Source organism: Phyllostomus discolor, chromosome 12 (genome assembly GCF_004126475.2).
Source record: "Phyllostomus discolor isolate MPI-MPIP mPhyDis1 chromosome 12, mPhyDis1.pri.v3, whole genome shotgun sequence".
Lineage (NCBI taxonomy): Eukaryota > Metazoa > Chordata > Mammalia > Chiroptera > Phyllostomidae > Phyllostomus > Phyllostomus discolor.
The window spans coordinates 38,498,486-38,514,298 of record NC_040914.2 but is presented as its reverse complement, the minus strand read 5'-3'; the positions used below and the strand labels follow the sequence as shown (position 1 = coordinate 38,514,298).

Sequence of the window (15,813 nt, the reverse complement as noted above, 5' to 3'; positions counted from 1 at the left end):
GCCACTCTTGATCTGATCCCTGAAGGAACGTACTTTGTTATAAATAGCATCGCTCGGTAATCACTCCTGGAGGGTTCCCGAATTAAAGCACCTTCGTCGGTTTCAAGCACATTGAATATGTACAGAGCTATTGCAGACTTAATGTGAACTTATTGCCACCCTGTGTCTTTTAGTGCCAGAAATAAAGCTGTAAGTGGAGTAACTTAATACAGTGAACTGCTTTATTCTGTTACTGCACTAATGCTAATTAGATACACTTGCTTATTACCCAGAGCACTTTTGCTGTATTCATTCTGATCCAATCTTCCTACGAACACGAAGGAGCGAGTCCTAAGTGTTAAGTTGAAGCTTTTAGTTGCAATTGCGGCCTGATGCTCCTGTGGCCAAAGTCAGAGAACGCTCGGAGAGAACGCTTTGTCCACTTAGAGTACAATTAGAGCCCCGTCGGACTTCTCACACGGGGGGCCCACCGTGCCGACAATTATGCTTCGGAAATGAGTGAGACACTTATCGGTACATTTAATGCAATTTTTTTTTTGACCTCTTCGAGATACCCAGCTTTATGGGGAATAAATAAGTGTGTGAGGATTCTTTTCTCACTTCCTTTAATCAGAGCAGAGAGTTTGCTGATGGCTTTGAAAGATGTATTTACCCAAATCAGACTTTCAACTGCTCAATTACCAGCTTTTGCAAAAACGCATAATGAGAAATTTATTGTCTGATTTGGACCTGAAATGATGATCATTTTAAGGGGAAAAAGCCAGTAGTTTCAGCATATTAGATGCCTTCTTTCTTTCACTTAGTTCAGAGCTTTTCTACTTTTTAAGCTGGCTGTTCCGCCTTGGTGAGTGGTATGGGGATTTTTATTGGGCTGTGGATGAGCATCTGATTTTCTCCATTTACATGAAGTCATCAAACATGTAAAGTAGCGTGTGGCCAGTTGCATGATGCAAGCATGGGATTTTTACATGTTTCCTATGAAAAAGAGAATAAAGGTTACGTATTTGGTAAGAACCTTGTATACATATACAGGTTAGAAGCATTTTTTTCTGTTTTTTTAAAATAAAAATCCTATAGGACACTCAAAAGTCAACAAAAATAGGTGTCTAGAAGAATATAGTCTAAAAGACTCTATGTTTAATATTAGGATTCTATGGATTTCTTCTGTATAGGCTTTTTCTAAAATCAGAATGTAGTCAGCTACATTCTTCATGGAAATGTTCACTATGTGTTATTGTGAAAGTAGCAGTTTGAAAATTATATACCTTGTTTATTTAAACAGCCACAGAGCACAATAAAAGTGAATGTCTTTCTGCAAAAGCACTGGGAGTAAGTTACCAGTTGGGTCATTCCCACATAGAACTAGAATGTGTGGATGGAGTTTTGTCTCTAAGAAATAAGAGAAAGCACTCAGTTTGACCCATCCCCTACTCCCCACCCCCGTGAACCAACCAGGTCATTCTGTGTCATGTAGAATGGTCCAAGACAATGCCAAATAAATACCCGAAATACTATGTTTCTATGCACCCAGATCTCAAGAAAACAGACAGTGTGAAAACTATATATCTTGGCAACCAGAGCAGTACTTAGGGGAACAGGTTGAAATATGATTTTTTTTAATGGAGGAAGGAAGGAAGGAAAAGTGTGGGTTAAGACGGGAACAGGCATTGCAGTTCTGGGCCTGATCTGAGTTGAGGTTTGCCAAGGCCTGTCGTCCACGACTGATGCCTGTATATCCCCTCACTTCTTTCTCACTGGAGTCTGGACCCTTCATAATTTTCCTACGTGAGTTCACCCATTTTACATGATACTCCTTTATTAGCTTTCTGTTGCCACTGTAACAAACTGCCATGCAAGTAAGTGGCTTAAGACCACACCATATATTATCTCACAGTTCCGGAGGTCAGGGGTCCACCCCAGCTCTCACTGGACTAAGAGGCAGATGTCGGGAGGGCTGTTTCATTCTGGCAGTTCCGAGAATCTGTTTCCTCTCCTTTGCCAGCTGTTGGAGGCTGCCCACATTCCTTGGCTCCTAGCCCTTCCCTCCGTCCTCCCCTCCAGTGAGGGCATGCTGTTGGCATCCTCACTCTGCCCTTGCTCCTGCCCTCGCAGCTTTTCCTGACTTTGTTTTTCCGCCTCTGTCTTTCATGGTTAAGGACTCCTGTGATCACATTGGATTTAACCAGATAACCCACGACGACGATCCGACTCTTAGCAACCTTAATTCCACCTGTAAACTCAATCCCCCTTGGCAACGTAACATAAAAACCCATGGCGTTTCTCCACACAGCTCCCCACAGTTAATCAAAATCCAACACGTTTGAAGAACCAACAAAAAGCTCCCTTTCCTGTAACACAGCCCTTAGCCTCCCAGACAAAAGTGGTCTTGCTCTTTCTTCTGGGCTGTTGCAGTTCTTTCTTAAAATGCATCTTAGTTTCTTATTGCTTTACCCCTCACCCATAATTAAGGGGCACTTAGCGACCAGAATTATCTAGCCAAACATCTGACCCTATTGTTTCTCTGTTTAGAAACCCATTGTGACTTCCCAGTTAGTTTGCAATTATGCCTTCCACTGGCCACCGAGACTTACAGGTCTTTCCCAACCCACCCCTGTGTAGTTCCCCACCCTCGTTTTCAACCCCACCCCTTCAGGATCCAGCCGCATTGAATGTTTTACTCTCTTCAGGTATGTGAAGCCTTTTAAAATTTTGCCACCATCACACGTGGGCTGTACTTCCTTTCTCCTGCTGAACTGTCAGTTTAACCTAAGCACTGCCCCTTGCCAGCACCAGGCCAATCAAAGCGATATCCAAGCAAATGCTGCTCACTGAACAAGAGAACAGCCTGATCGCTCTTCTACAGAAATAACTGGGGAAGTAGAGACTGAACCAACCTGATCTTCCACGTGGTTTTCTTCATGCTTACATCAGTGTCCGTTTCACTTGGACAGCCATTCACCTGCTTTAAGAAGCAGGATGGTGGCGCTGACTCCTCACTTCTTGTGCTGCTTTACTTTGACCTGCCTGACCCCTGTGTGCATTTGGGTGTGTCCCCCTGGGCGGGGAGGGTTGAGGCTCACATTCTGAAACGGAAGTGAAGTTAGCAGTGTTTCACAGGCCAATATGTGTGATAAAAGAAATTGTATACTATTCTCAGATTAGTTGAGGAAACCATATATCAAGTGATACATGGTTTGACCAAGGTTTTTGTTTGTTTGTTTGTTTTTTTAATTAGGCTTCTGAGAGTTATTCAGATCTCAAGGTGTTTGGGGAAATAGCCATGCCATTGAACTTGGTGTCTTATTACACTTTCTTACTAGTAAGAAAGGATGTGTATTCCAAATGGGCACTAGAAGCATAATAATTACGTTCAGGAATTAGACAATATCCCTCTCAACGGTTTTATTTAACATTGCCTTGTTAGAAATAAAATTAAGGATAAAAAAGCAAGTTGCAGATATTAGAAAAGAGGAAACAGAAGCAGATTATGTGGATTATGTGACTGAGAAACCCCAAAAGAAAGAAAGAGTTGTTTGAAACAATAAGAAAATTCATCAAGATACTAAAAAAAAAGTATACAAATTATTTGTTTTTATAGGCCAGCAATTACCCATTTGAAAAATATAGTGAGATAAATTATTAACTTATAATAGAAACCAAAAATAAACAATAAATAGTAATAGCTACAAGTTTTTAAGTGGTAGAAAAAGTTTTTAGTAATCAGTAAAACAACACTACTTTGGAAAGGAAATTTCAATATTTAAGATGCAATAATTTGCCTCTTCTGAGTTGATAATTATAAGAATGACCTTTTTTAGTCCTTATTATGTATTGATATCTGATAACCACAAGTTATCTTATTTCATCTTCTGGACAAGAAAGTGAGACTTAAGCCTTGAAATCATTTGCCCAAGATTTCACGCCTGCCTTGTGAAATAATTACCGTGTGTTCTTTGATTGTTTGCTTCACTAAGTGTGTTCCTTGGAGGTGGGGCCCTGTCTTATTTGCATTCATGTCTCCTGTGACCACTGAGGCAATAGACACGGGTTCAAACCCAAGCTCTTGCTTGTCCTATTTATGGCAGGGGTCACAGATTCGGAGGCTGATAGAAACTGGGCAGGAGAAATGTGTGCTTTCTCTCATGTAGACCATTCTAGCTCATGATTTGCTTGGGGCCATCCAGCCTCAAAAATCGGAAAATTTTAAGATTTTTAAAGAGACTTTGGAAGTCTTAATTTTTTTTATCTGAAATATTTGGATTTTTAGATATTGGCAGCTAATTTTAAAAGTTATCCTTTTTTTCAGTCAAAGTAAATCTTACTGGTGGCAAAATTTGGTCTGTGGCCTGCCTCTTGGAGACCTTGGATGCTTGCATATTACTTTACCTCCTTTTTGGTACCATAAATCTAGGAGCAAGAAAGTGAAGAGGGCTGGTAGGGTAATGAGGTTTCCAGGTATGGGCTCCTGTATCTGTCCATGTCAGAGGGTGAGTGGCCAATCCATTTCGTCCTCATTCTATAAGTTCCAAAGCCGGGTTAATCATTGAATGTGTGTATGTGTGTGTGATAACCTGTTGGTAACTGTTTCTAAAAGAGGCTGCAGAGGGGGTCTTGGGTTTAATTTCCCGAAGTCGATGAGTAGGAATATAAGATCATTCCCATACTGTCTTCCAAGCAGTGATTCTGTCTTGTCTTCCAATCAGGTGTTTTTGGTCACCGTCTGGAACTTTGAGCTGTACATGATCCCCATGGCGTTGCTGCTGCTGTTTGTCTATAATTTCATCAAACCCATGAAAGGGAAGGGCGGCAGCATCCAGGACTGTCAGGTGAGCAAAGGTTCCGGCGATTTTGATGTTTAATTAGAAAAAAAAAGTGTTACCAATAGTCAACCACCACCCAATCATGGCCCAAGTCCACTTGGTTTGAGACTCAAGGAGGCACCCCGCACATGCGTCCGTGTTGTAGTAGAGATCTTATTAGGGGCGTCTGCGGTCTTCCTTCTCTAGCGCCTTGTGTTCTTGAGTCTCAGCCTACTTCCTCAGAATGGGGAGAGCCCTCTGGTTCTCGGTCATCCTTCCATGCCAGTAGCACATGTCCCTGTGCACCCCTGGTGCTCGGGTAGATTATGGTGAAGAACAGTCTCAGCCACTAGAGAAACAGCCTTTGGTGGCTCTCTGAGCCCCTTCAGAGGACGCAGAGCATCTGGGAGGCTGGCCCGGGTCTCTCCGCCCAGGCACCTGGTGCAATAGTCACCTCTGGCCTGAGGCTCAGGGGATTCTTGGAGGCTTGCCAACTCCCAGGCATACCTGAGCGGGGTGGGTACGCACCCCACTATTGTTGAGTGCCCAGGTTTTTGTTGTGATTCTCACACTTCCCATGGTGTTGAAAGAAGGTTCAGCAAAAGGCCTCTTGTCAAAGACACCCAGCCTCCCCCTACTTTCCTTCTTCTGTACATCTTCTCCCCCAGACATCTTATCCCAGCTCAGAGACCCTTTCCTGCCCCAGGAGAGCAGGAACTATTTACGGGCATGCTTTATGGTATACTCTTGGCATTCCAGATTCAAGACTCCAGTTTTTCAATAGAAATCTAAGCTTTTGAGACTTGATCCCAGTCAGCTTCCCATGGGGTTTTTCTAGACTCAAAAGGTGACTGTCTTCACATATTTTCCCTTATAATGTTCTCATGGTTTTATAAAAATCATCTCTGAAATTATGGATAGTAAAGGAATACTTTTGGTATCCTTTGGGATATAGGGGAAGTAGGGAAATGAGTGTTTTGGCAGGGAGTAAAACCTCAAGTGAATTCAAATTCTATTCTGTTTGATTTTAGATTGTTTAATGGAGCAGGCATGGATATGTATCAATAATAAAGCGCCTAAAGATGTTAGAATCATCTGATAAATAAGTAACTTTAAATTACAGGTTCTTTTAAGAACTAAGTTTCACAGAGGTACAGATGAGGGAAATTTTTACTGAGAAATATTTATAATAAAAATGCTGTGAACTAACATTTACAAGTTTCCAATTTTTTTCTAGCTATGTATATGATGTGTATATTTATAGCATGTATATATGTATTTTTATACATAGTGTATATAAACATATACCTGGGTCCATGAATTTAATATATGTGTGTATAACAACTTTTAATTTGTAAAACATTTTTAAACTCATTACCTAATGGATCTTGATAACACAGCCATGATGGAGGCGTGAATTACTATTTTCATTTTATGCTTAATGAAACTAAGGCCCAGAGTGCCAAAGCGATTTGCCCAAAGCCACACAGCAAAAAGTGCTGGAACAGTGTCTGAAGCCCAAGACCGTGTCAAGCCAAAGACTTCGAAGGCCTAATGACAGTGTTTTTTTCTCCCATAAAATCTTTTCATTATATTTGCTTTTATCCACTTGTCGTGAACGCTGCTTGCTCCAATGGTGAACAGGTTAACTCTCCAGCATCAGTGAGTGTCACACAACGTGCTAGTTCAGTTCATGGGAGGGTGCTGCTCAGTGGTTTTAATAGAGTATAGCAGAGTACTCTCTGGATACTTTGGAGTTTCTCCCTCTTAAGAGCATAACACTGACAAACATTTTTTCATGGGAGCAATGACATGGAAACAGCACGCCTGACCTTTGCAAGGTTAAGTAGGAAGGTAAGTGTTCAAGCTGAAACGGGCCCTGGTTTTCTAATACCCAGCATTCTTTGCAAGCTACTGAACACATTTGAATACGAACCAACAGGTGTTAGCTTTTAAATACTGAGTGACATGATTGAAATTTACTTAGAAGATAGACAAGATTTTAAAATGAATCTGAACCAACCTATTTGTGTCACAGCTGGAGCTGCAACCCCTGAACCAAAGCCAGGCACCCTTCGGTCCACATCAGACCCTCGTTTCCTTCCCTCACCTGCTTTCCCCTCAAGCCCAAGCCCAGGGAAAACAACAATGCCGTATAGAAACCTGTGACTTATTCTTGAGATTGATTATATTCAGACTAATGGATTTTCTACTGTCTAATGTTTCAGTAATGGCCCCAAAGGAAAAGAGAAATCATTATAACAATGAGCCCAGCACAAACGGAGTATGGTATTCTCAGGCTTAACGTAGCAGTTGGTTCATTTGTCAGAAGAAGAACAAAACTATTTACAGAAAGTACAACTCGGCAACGCATTTTTAAAGCTGGATGCCTCCAAAGGGCACTCGCCTAATGGCTTTATTAATAGTCAAGTTTTATAAAGATTGTGCATATTGTTTATACTTTTGCCACAGTGGCCTTGAACTTTAAAAGTGTCATTTTAAAGAGTATTTTTGAAATATTATACTTTAAAAATACTAGTGCTTAAATTATGTAGAAAAATTATGAAATGTGAACGTTTAGTCTGCATTTGGGAATTTGGGGTGATATTTTATTAACAAATTGTGGGTCTTCCTTTCAGGATAGCACAGACATAGATGATGAGGAGGATGAAGATGACAAGGTGAGTGTACCAAAGAAAGAGACACGAAAGGTGGGACATTAATGTTTTCAGCAGACATCATATTTTTTGGACCATAAGATGTACCTAGGTTTTGAGGAGGAACATAGGAAAAGAATTTTTGAAGCAAAAAAATGTGGTAAAATATTTAATAACATAAATAACAATTTTCACCAATGTAAATGTAAACAGAACTCAACAGCAGCATTGACAACCATTACTTCTCCCAAATTTGGAGCAGGGGGCAGGTTGTGTCTATTGTCAAAAACAGTAACTCTTTTCCAGGTTAAGTCAAAATGCTTTTCTTTTTTTTTTGGAACTATAGAGTGACCAGTATATTAATATTTTTGTAATTAACAAAGATATTTTTTAAGATATATTTCCATTCATTTTTTTCATTCATTTTTTTAAAAAATGAAGATGAAAAGGGGCAAAATGTAAGGAGTCACTGCAATAGCATAAAACACGTACCTGCAGGAGGCCTGTCATTGGCTGCGTGCAAAGGCTCGCCTTCTCCCCGGCGTAGGACAGGTAGACAGAAGACAGCCTGGGAAGTCACAAGTAAACCCAGTGAGATCGCTTCTCCTCGCCGTTCCTGTCTGCGCTCGGCGGGGTGGTCACCCACGTCGGAGCCTGTCACTTCCCCAGCTGTTGCTGGCAACATTTGCAGCCCTGTGTCTGTGTACATCTGTCCTTTTCCTTCTCTTGGGAGACTCTCTCAAATCTGCTGCTTTTGTTGTCATTATGCTTTCAGACAAACCTTCTGGAATAAAATGAAAAAAGGGAAATGCCGAACGCGACGCCACTAGGCTTAATGGACTCCCAGTCCCCCAGAACCTGTGGGCACACGGGGCGCCTGGCGGCAGTAGATGGGATGCTCGATGGGGAGAAAAGGGGCAAAGGGGGAATCTTATGAGCTAGTATCCAATATAAAATGCCCAGGAAATAGAAATGAATTTAAAAAACACCAGCTCCACAACACAAAGAGCCTTAAAATTAATCAAGAGAGCCAGATGGTTTTGCCCATTTGTAGCAAAATGAGAGGATTATGAAGTAAATCTTAGTTGTTGTGTTAAAATGATCATCCATGGCAAAATAATAAAGTAGATATATATATATATATATTATATATATATTATATATATATTTAGTGAACCGCCCTTTTACAGAACAAAGGTCACACCATTGCAACTTTCTTTTTGATGAATCGGTGTGCATGGGTTTTGAGTGATGTTACTCCTTAAACATTAGAAGTAGGTATAGCCAAGCTAAAGGGCATGATGGGGTAAAACACCAAAGGCAACACCATCTTAATGAGGTTATTTTAAACCCATACTGGGAAAAATTGTAAATTTTATTAACCATGCCTTGGCAGTGAGGAAGATTTCTCTCTATTTGGCCAACCCTTTTGAAATGAGCCACCTGTGGATGCGATAATCAACTGCCCTTTAGAGATCAGGGTGACCGTGTGACTTGGGCACGTCTGATCCAGGAGAGCATCCAGCAAGAAGGCAGGGAACGGAAAGGTGGTGCTGAGGACACTGGGAGTGAACCAGTTCAAGTCCTGGTCTCTAGATTGGTGGTTGTCAAGGTCGACCCTTCCACAGAAGTGTCTCCAAGCCTCCGAGCCCTGGGAGGCAAGGATGAGCAAGTTGGAACCACAGCATCGACTTGGATGAGCCTTGGAGCTATTATATTCATCCAAGCGGGCCCTCACAAGGCAGCTATGGTAGCCCCCACACTGAGGACCTTGGTCCTAGGACTCTTCCCCTCTTCCTCCAGGGCAATGTTGTTCTTGAGGTACTTTGATTGTAGTGTTCACAAAGCCCTTAATAGCCGCAGTGTGGCCATGTCTATTTTGCTCCCTCAATTTTATATTCCTGTGAAATCTTCCAGCAGGGGTCCAACCCACAGCCCGTGGGCCACACGCCGTCTAGGATGGCTATGAATGCGGCCCGACACAAAATCATAAATTTACTTAAAACCTTCTTTTTGCTCATCAGTTTTCATTAGTGTTTGTGCATTTAATGTGTGGCCCAAGACAACTCTTCTTTTTCCAGTGCGGCCCAGAGACGCCAAAAGGTCGGACACCCCTGTGAGGAATAAGTCTAAAATGCAAAGTGGACTTCTATTTATGCCTCTTCTGCTTAACACAGCCCTTCCCTGTTAGGGGAGTCTGGTGAACTGCACAGTTATCTTTTCACTCTCCCTTCCTAAAAAGATGTGTAATTAGGGGGATTTTCAACATCAAGACTTCCGGAGCACCCGTCACTCACATCCATATCACAATTCTCCATGCACAGCAGCCTGCGTACTGAGATGTGCTGGTCAGAGACCTGCACACACAGGCCCCAGGCCACCGCCTCCGCGGTGCATGGCATTGCAGGGCTTACCCACACGGCCCTTCTGGCTTCTGTTGCATGTTAGACATGACAGACCCTGCTTCTGGGAAGTGTAACACACCCAGCAAGACAGGAACTGTTTACAAATTATAAACACACAGTCGTTTCCTTCCAAGCCAGAAGGAGAGAGGGAACTCCTTTCTCTCCAAACTATCCATCTTGAAAGTGACACTCCTTAATTGCCAGCGCCCCTTCCCACCACATACCATCCCAGACAACTTCAGAGATGAAAGGGCGCCGGGCCCCTTGGCACCCCTTTCTCGGGAGGTGGATGCTTTCCCATATTCTGCCTGTCTGTGAGGCACAGACCAGGACCCGGTCTGGGGTCTGTCATCCTTTTATTGTCTGGAACAGGGATTGTTGTAGAATGACATCACAGTAGGCTCTTGCTCCCTTCTCATTGTTCAAAGTTCATGGTAGCAACCTGTATTGGAAACCAAATGAGACTCCCCAATTTCACCTTCCTTTCTTTTCTGGGCTTTCGGTTACAATAGAGGACTTGCAGATAACCAGTTCTTTGGCTTTTAGGGAACTAAATGTACAAACTAAACTTTGAAGAGAGGAAAAAAAATTTTTTTTCATTTCTTATACCTGATGGGCCACACAAGAATTGCTTGTTACAAGTAGAGTTTGCTAGGGACCCCAGAATACAGATGACGACGAAGTTCGGCCAACAGCAGTCAGCTGACATTTCTATGTGTATTAGATTCCATATGTGGAATTCTTCCTTGTGGACCTTATTTGTACGGATGGATTACAATGAAAATTGCATTAATTTTCTACACAGTAAAGGTCAGTAACTGAAGCACGAACCAAGAAGCTATTGTGTAAAATGCTGTATTCCATACTTAGGAAAGGTCATGCGAAGCACTAATATCTTGTTTTCATTGTGGAAAGTATAAATACTTGCATTCAAGTTTCTTTTCCTAGCCCAATAATGACTTACATAGAGTATTTCAGCATTTACTATTAACATCAGGAAGGAGAAATCATAAGCGCATGTAATAATAATTTTAAAAAGTCCCGTTTATTGCTGTCATAAAGAACCTACACCATGATGCTTGCATTGTGTGTTGTTTTGTTTTTAGCTCAGCGGTCAGAAAAGGACTTGAGTGATCTGTTTTTTTAGGGGGATGATCAAAAAATTTACAGTGCCTTACAGTGTCTAGGGGGAGAAAATTACTTTTTTGTTAATTATGGGTGAAAAACTGATAGATATGTTTTCCTTTAAGAAAATAAGGAGCATCCAATACACTTTGTTGATCAGTGGTGGGACATTTTATAATGAAAGGATGCAAATAAATATTACACTGTATCTTCTTTTCACAAGTTAGGATATCATCGTCAAAATTTAAGTACTCTTTAAACCATCAGTTTCAGTGTTTAAAATAATTTTCATCCTCCAAACTGATTCATCCACTCTTCACTACCCAGGCAGAGCCTTCTAGAGAAAGGAGCATGAGGCATATGAATTCAGAAAGAATTCCTGCCGTAGGTTAACCTGCGTAGTCCTTTGGGTGAGTTTGGTAGGCCCATCATGCCTCACGCGCCCTGTGTTTTCCTGTTTCCGGAGAGAGAAGATGATCTGTAGTATCTCAGCCAGGGAAGACCCTCCTTCTTGGAGGAAGTCTTCTCACAATCCAGTAGTGAGAGTAGTTTTACTTAGGATTCGTTGTGACTTAAGAATACCCCAAACAGAGGAAGTTAGTTTGATTAGTGACTTTTCTTTTAACTATTGACTGAATGGTGGTACGTTAAGGTGGTAAGGTATGGTATTTTTAAGTACGTAAAAAGTCAAAGGATGTCCTTGAAAGATTCGCAATAATCGAATACATTCACATACATTTTAGAGCCTATGAAAACTGTGTCCAGGGCATATTGTGGAAGGACCTGCTTATGGATAATTTCAGGGGAATAGAGTAAATGGCCCTTCTGATTTAACTGCTTTTAATTTGATTTAATATGAATTTTAGTGATGAAGTAATTTAATTGCTAACGTTTCTACCATACCATCTTAGTGTCGAGACTTTAATATTAAAATGGATTCCAGCCAATTCCTAATGATCGGTGTTGTATGCAATGGGGGGGGGTGGGTGGTGGCGTCGGTGGTGGGGGGGGGAGGGGGGACTGAGAAGGGATTGGCTTTCCCTACTTCCTGCAGTCTTTTCTCTGACAGCCCGACTAGCTCCAATTTCCCTGTTAAACATGAAATCTCCATTCTTAGAAATGCTTTGGCTTCATTACCTCTAGAAGGAATCCAGAAATGTTATTAATCTGACCTTTTGAAGCATTAGTCATCCTCCTCTCAGGCTCAGTAGTTCTAGTACTTGTGGATTTACTTTGAGATTTCTACTGTGAGGATTATACTTCTATTACTCCCAAATATTGTGAATATGAATGCACCAGACTGTGAATTAGATGGATTATCTATCCTTCTACTAGCTACTGTGCACTAACAGAATACAGTCAGGGGCTCTGATGTAGAGATAAGGCATCTAGACATTCATCGTCCCATTGCCTGAAATTCTGACATCATGCTAATATAGAATGCATTGGACACTGTAGCTCAGTTTCATTGTTTTTCTGAGGACAGTAGTTCTTTCCTCTTGTTTTTCCTAGTAAAGGCCCTTGTTTCAGTGGTTTGTGCTAAGTCCCAATTATCCAAGGAGTTTAGAAGATAACTGATAGGTAATTTACAATATAATGAATAGAAAGGTAGGGGGCACCACTTTGTCCTCACTCAAGGGACAAGTGATAACTTACTGTAAGTAATAAAGGACACAAAAGTAATCATTTAAAATGATCACTTGGAGTAAGACTTAGTTCAATATAATTAGATTTCAAAATATTAATATTTGTAGAGTACTTACAATTTCCAAGCTGTTTTTAAGTGTTTCAGCTCATTCAGTACTAAAAATAAACCATTACATTGGCTTTATTTCCCCCATCTACAAATGAACAAACCCAAATTAAGAGAAATGGACTGGATAGGATGGTAGGTAGCAAGACTGAAATCCAGGTCTTCTGATGTAAAACATTTATTTTTTGACCATGCCACATTGTTATGGAGGAAACATATCATTAATTTATTGGTTTGATTGTCTGCATTTTATACATTTATGGAGTGTTTTCTCTGTATGAGAGCCTCTGTAGGTGCAAAGATTGCAACTATAAGCAAAGTGCTCCAAGTTAATAATCAGAATGTGGTGTGATTGCTATTTTTATCAAGGTTCGTACATTGTGTTGGGCAGTGGAGATGAAGTGGGTGGCTGAAGCAGAAATGCCAGAGGAGTCGATGTTTGAGCCTAGTCTCAGGGTAATAAGAATTACTTGTTGCTTTATTTGGTTACATAAATATTTTTCCTCCCACCCTCCTCACTCCCTCACCTCAAAGAAAACTAAGGGGCTCAGTCAGCAACTCCAGCTCCCTGCGTGTTTACCGACAATGGTTACTGTTAGAGAAAACCATCACCCCTGCCTGCCTGGTGGTCGCAGGCATGGCATCTGTCATTGGGCTCGCAGGAACTTTTCATAAAATGCGGAAGCCCAAAACACATGTTGGTAAATACCTGTCAGAGTGGAAGCGCTGTATGTAATGAACAGCCAGGGAGAGCAGTTTAAGACCACTTAGAAGTGATACTGATTCAAAATCCAAACCGTCTGTTTTATGTTCATTTCCCAAGGCAAAAGTGCTGCTGGAGATGGAAAGCACTCTCCTAAAAGAGTCCTGGTTTTCTTTCCCTCATGGTAATGGCCTTGGACTTCACTGTGTGGACTTCACATTGTGTCCCGCCGTCCCTCTGCACTACAACCCATCTCCTGGGAAGAACCTTAAAGATTGTTCCCAGTACAATAAGCCAGGATTCCAGAGAACGATTTTTAACTTGTATATCAGAAACATCGCTTCTTGTTCTTTGTTAGGACAGATGTTGAGAAGCATTTTTCTTTTCACGCTAAATGCCACTCGTCTAATTTCTGATGTTTATGGTTTTTTCCCAGTTTTCAAATTGCAGGCTTTTTAATATTCAGTGGGATGACACAGACCAAACATCCTCCCAATCGCAGTGTGAAGTTGTATTCTTGCATCTTTGGATGGCTGAAATTACTAGGAAGGTCTCGAGGTAGAATGTTGCATTGATGCCCTTGGGGAACCCTGTGCATCCTCTGACAAACACTACTCAATTTTTAAGCATGTATGGTCAGTTTTCTGGACTGTGTTTCTGGTTTCAGTTAGGTAGTTAAAGAGAAAGGAGCATTTATCTTAGAACAGGTAGAAAAAGATTTAAAGTCTCGTAGTGATTATACAATTAATTCTTAGGTCATAATTCATTGTGATGGTGTTAACTCCCCCCCAGAGGCATGAAACTAGTTTATTGGACCACATCCTGTATTCACTGGAGACAGGGAGAAGCCACAGGGCCTTGAAGAAGGAAATATTGGCTTCTTGATTTCATTTCTGTTTTTAAAGAAAGAACAGTTCTGTACAACATATGTACATTATTTGTTCTAATTCAACTGCTTCCAAAACCTAGCTGGAGGACTCAGTTTTTTTTTTTTTCTTTTTGACATTTTAGAAACTAATGGACAATGAAAAAAATAGTGATCTTGCCTTTTATATAATATACCTGTTTAGGTTATAGCGTGGGAGTCGTCATCATTCTTCTTAAAACGACGTGCCACTCTCTCTTTAAAGAGTATACAAAGCAGAGGAACATTAGGAAATTGGAATTCTGCATCTGAAAAGTTACATTGCTTTCCTATCTTCCATTATGCTGTGGTCCAGGCTTGGCTTATAAAGTAGACCCTAAATTGTGTTTTCAAGACTCTACCAGTAAAATCGTTCTTTCTCACATCTAGAATATGTTGTTAGTCACAATTATATTGTTTGTTTAATCCCATCAGTGGTTATCACTGTTTTATCACTCCTTTCCCCGAATAATCGGAAGGCTCTCCTGTTAAGGAACAACTTAAGCCCATGTTGCAGCAGTTCCGTCTTTCTGAATGAGTCACTGGTCCTCTTCCTAGGGGAATTCGGCAGCAGCAGCAGCAGATGCATGTTGTGTTTGCTAAACTATGTTACCACCACATTCCCCCCCGGTTCCATCTGAAACGTGTAAATAAAGCCAGCGTGTTGCAGAGGGAGCTTCGAGATAATCTCACATAGCACAGGGCAACGTGCGTAGGCTTGTCCTGCAAGATCATTGCTTTGGAAACCTCAGTCAACCCCACTATTGTTTGGACTAGACCAAACATTGATTATTCATCCCTTTGTCTCTTTGCATTCTTGACCTGGAAGGAACTTATGTGTGTGAGGCCCCTAGAGTATACCAACTGCTTTACAGATGACATGATACTTAATTCTCCAAAGACTCCTTATGATCTCCCTTCCTAGATAACAAAGTGTGACTCAGAGAGGGTAAGGAATTGGCCGTGACCCCAGAGCAAGGAGAGTTCGGCTGGATCCAGGTGTCTCTGACTCCATAGCCTGGTATTTAGCCTATGCAGTTGGGGCCTGTCACTGGTGTGTGTGTGTGTGTGTGTGTGTGTGTGTGTGTTTATTTCCTCCCATCACCGAATTCTTGAAAAAAGGAAAAGGATATCATGAATCATTTATTATGTTGGTGTACTAACCCATACTTTCTTTACAACCACAACATCAGCATTTGGGTGTTTCTCAGGGAAAAAAATAAAATCTGTCAACTGAAATAGGAAATTTTTATGTAATGGAGCCACATGGAAATTTGACGCATTGTCCAAAAAATTGTTTTGACCTCAACTCTGCTGCTGCTGAGAAGAGGAAGCCACTTTTGGCCCTTTGGGTCAAACTCCCCGATGCTTTCAATCCCCCTTTATAAACAGGAACACTGATGTGGCCAGCAGAAATGGGTGTTCACCATTGTGCCCATTCCACAGTGGTTGGTGGATTGCTGAACA

General features: G+C 41.3%; 1 protein-coding gene across 7 annotated transcripts in view; it reads left to right on the top strand.

Moving 5' to 3' along the window:
- The window catches only part of MCTP2 (multiple C2 and transmembrane domain containing 2), a 144,792-nt gene that overhangs the window by 108,936 nt on the left and 20,043 nt on the right, over positions 1-15,813 (top strand). For 6 of the 7 annotated variants that reach the window (XR_004900245.1, XR_004900243.1, XR_004900244.1 and 3 more), the window contains 2 exons: positions 4,704-4,826; positions 7,439-7,480. Coding sequence is in view for 1 of the 7 variants with exons in the window: in XM_028502371.2 (XP_028358172.1) it covers positions 4,704-4,826; positions 7,439-7,486; positions 15,326-15,329 (175 nt within the window). In the remaining 6 variants the exon portion in view is untranslated. Of the gene's footprint in view, positions 1-4,703; positions 4,827-7,438; positions 7,487-15,325; positions 15,330-15,813 lie in introns of all 7 variants that reach the window. The other variant, XM_028502371.2, reaches the window with a different exon arrangement.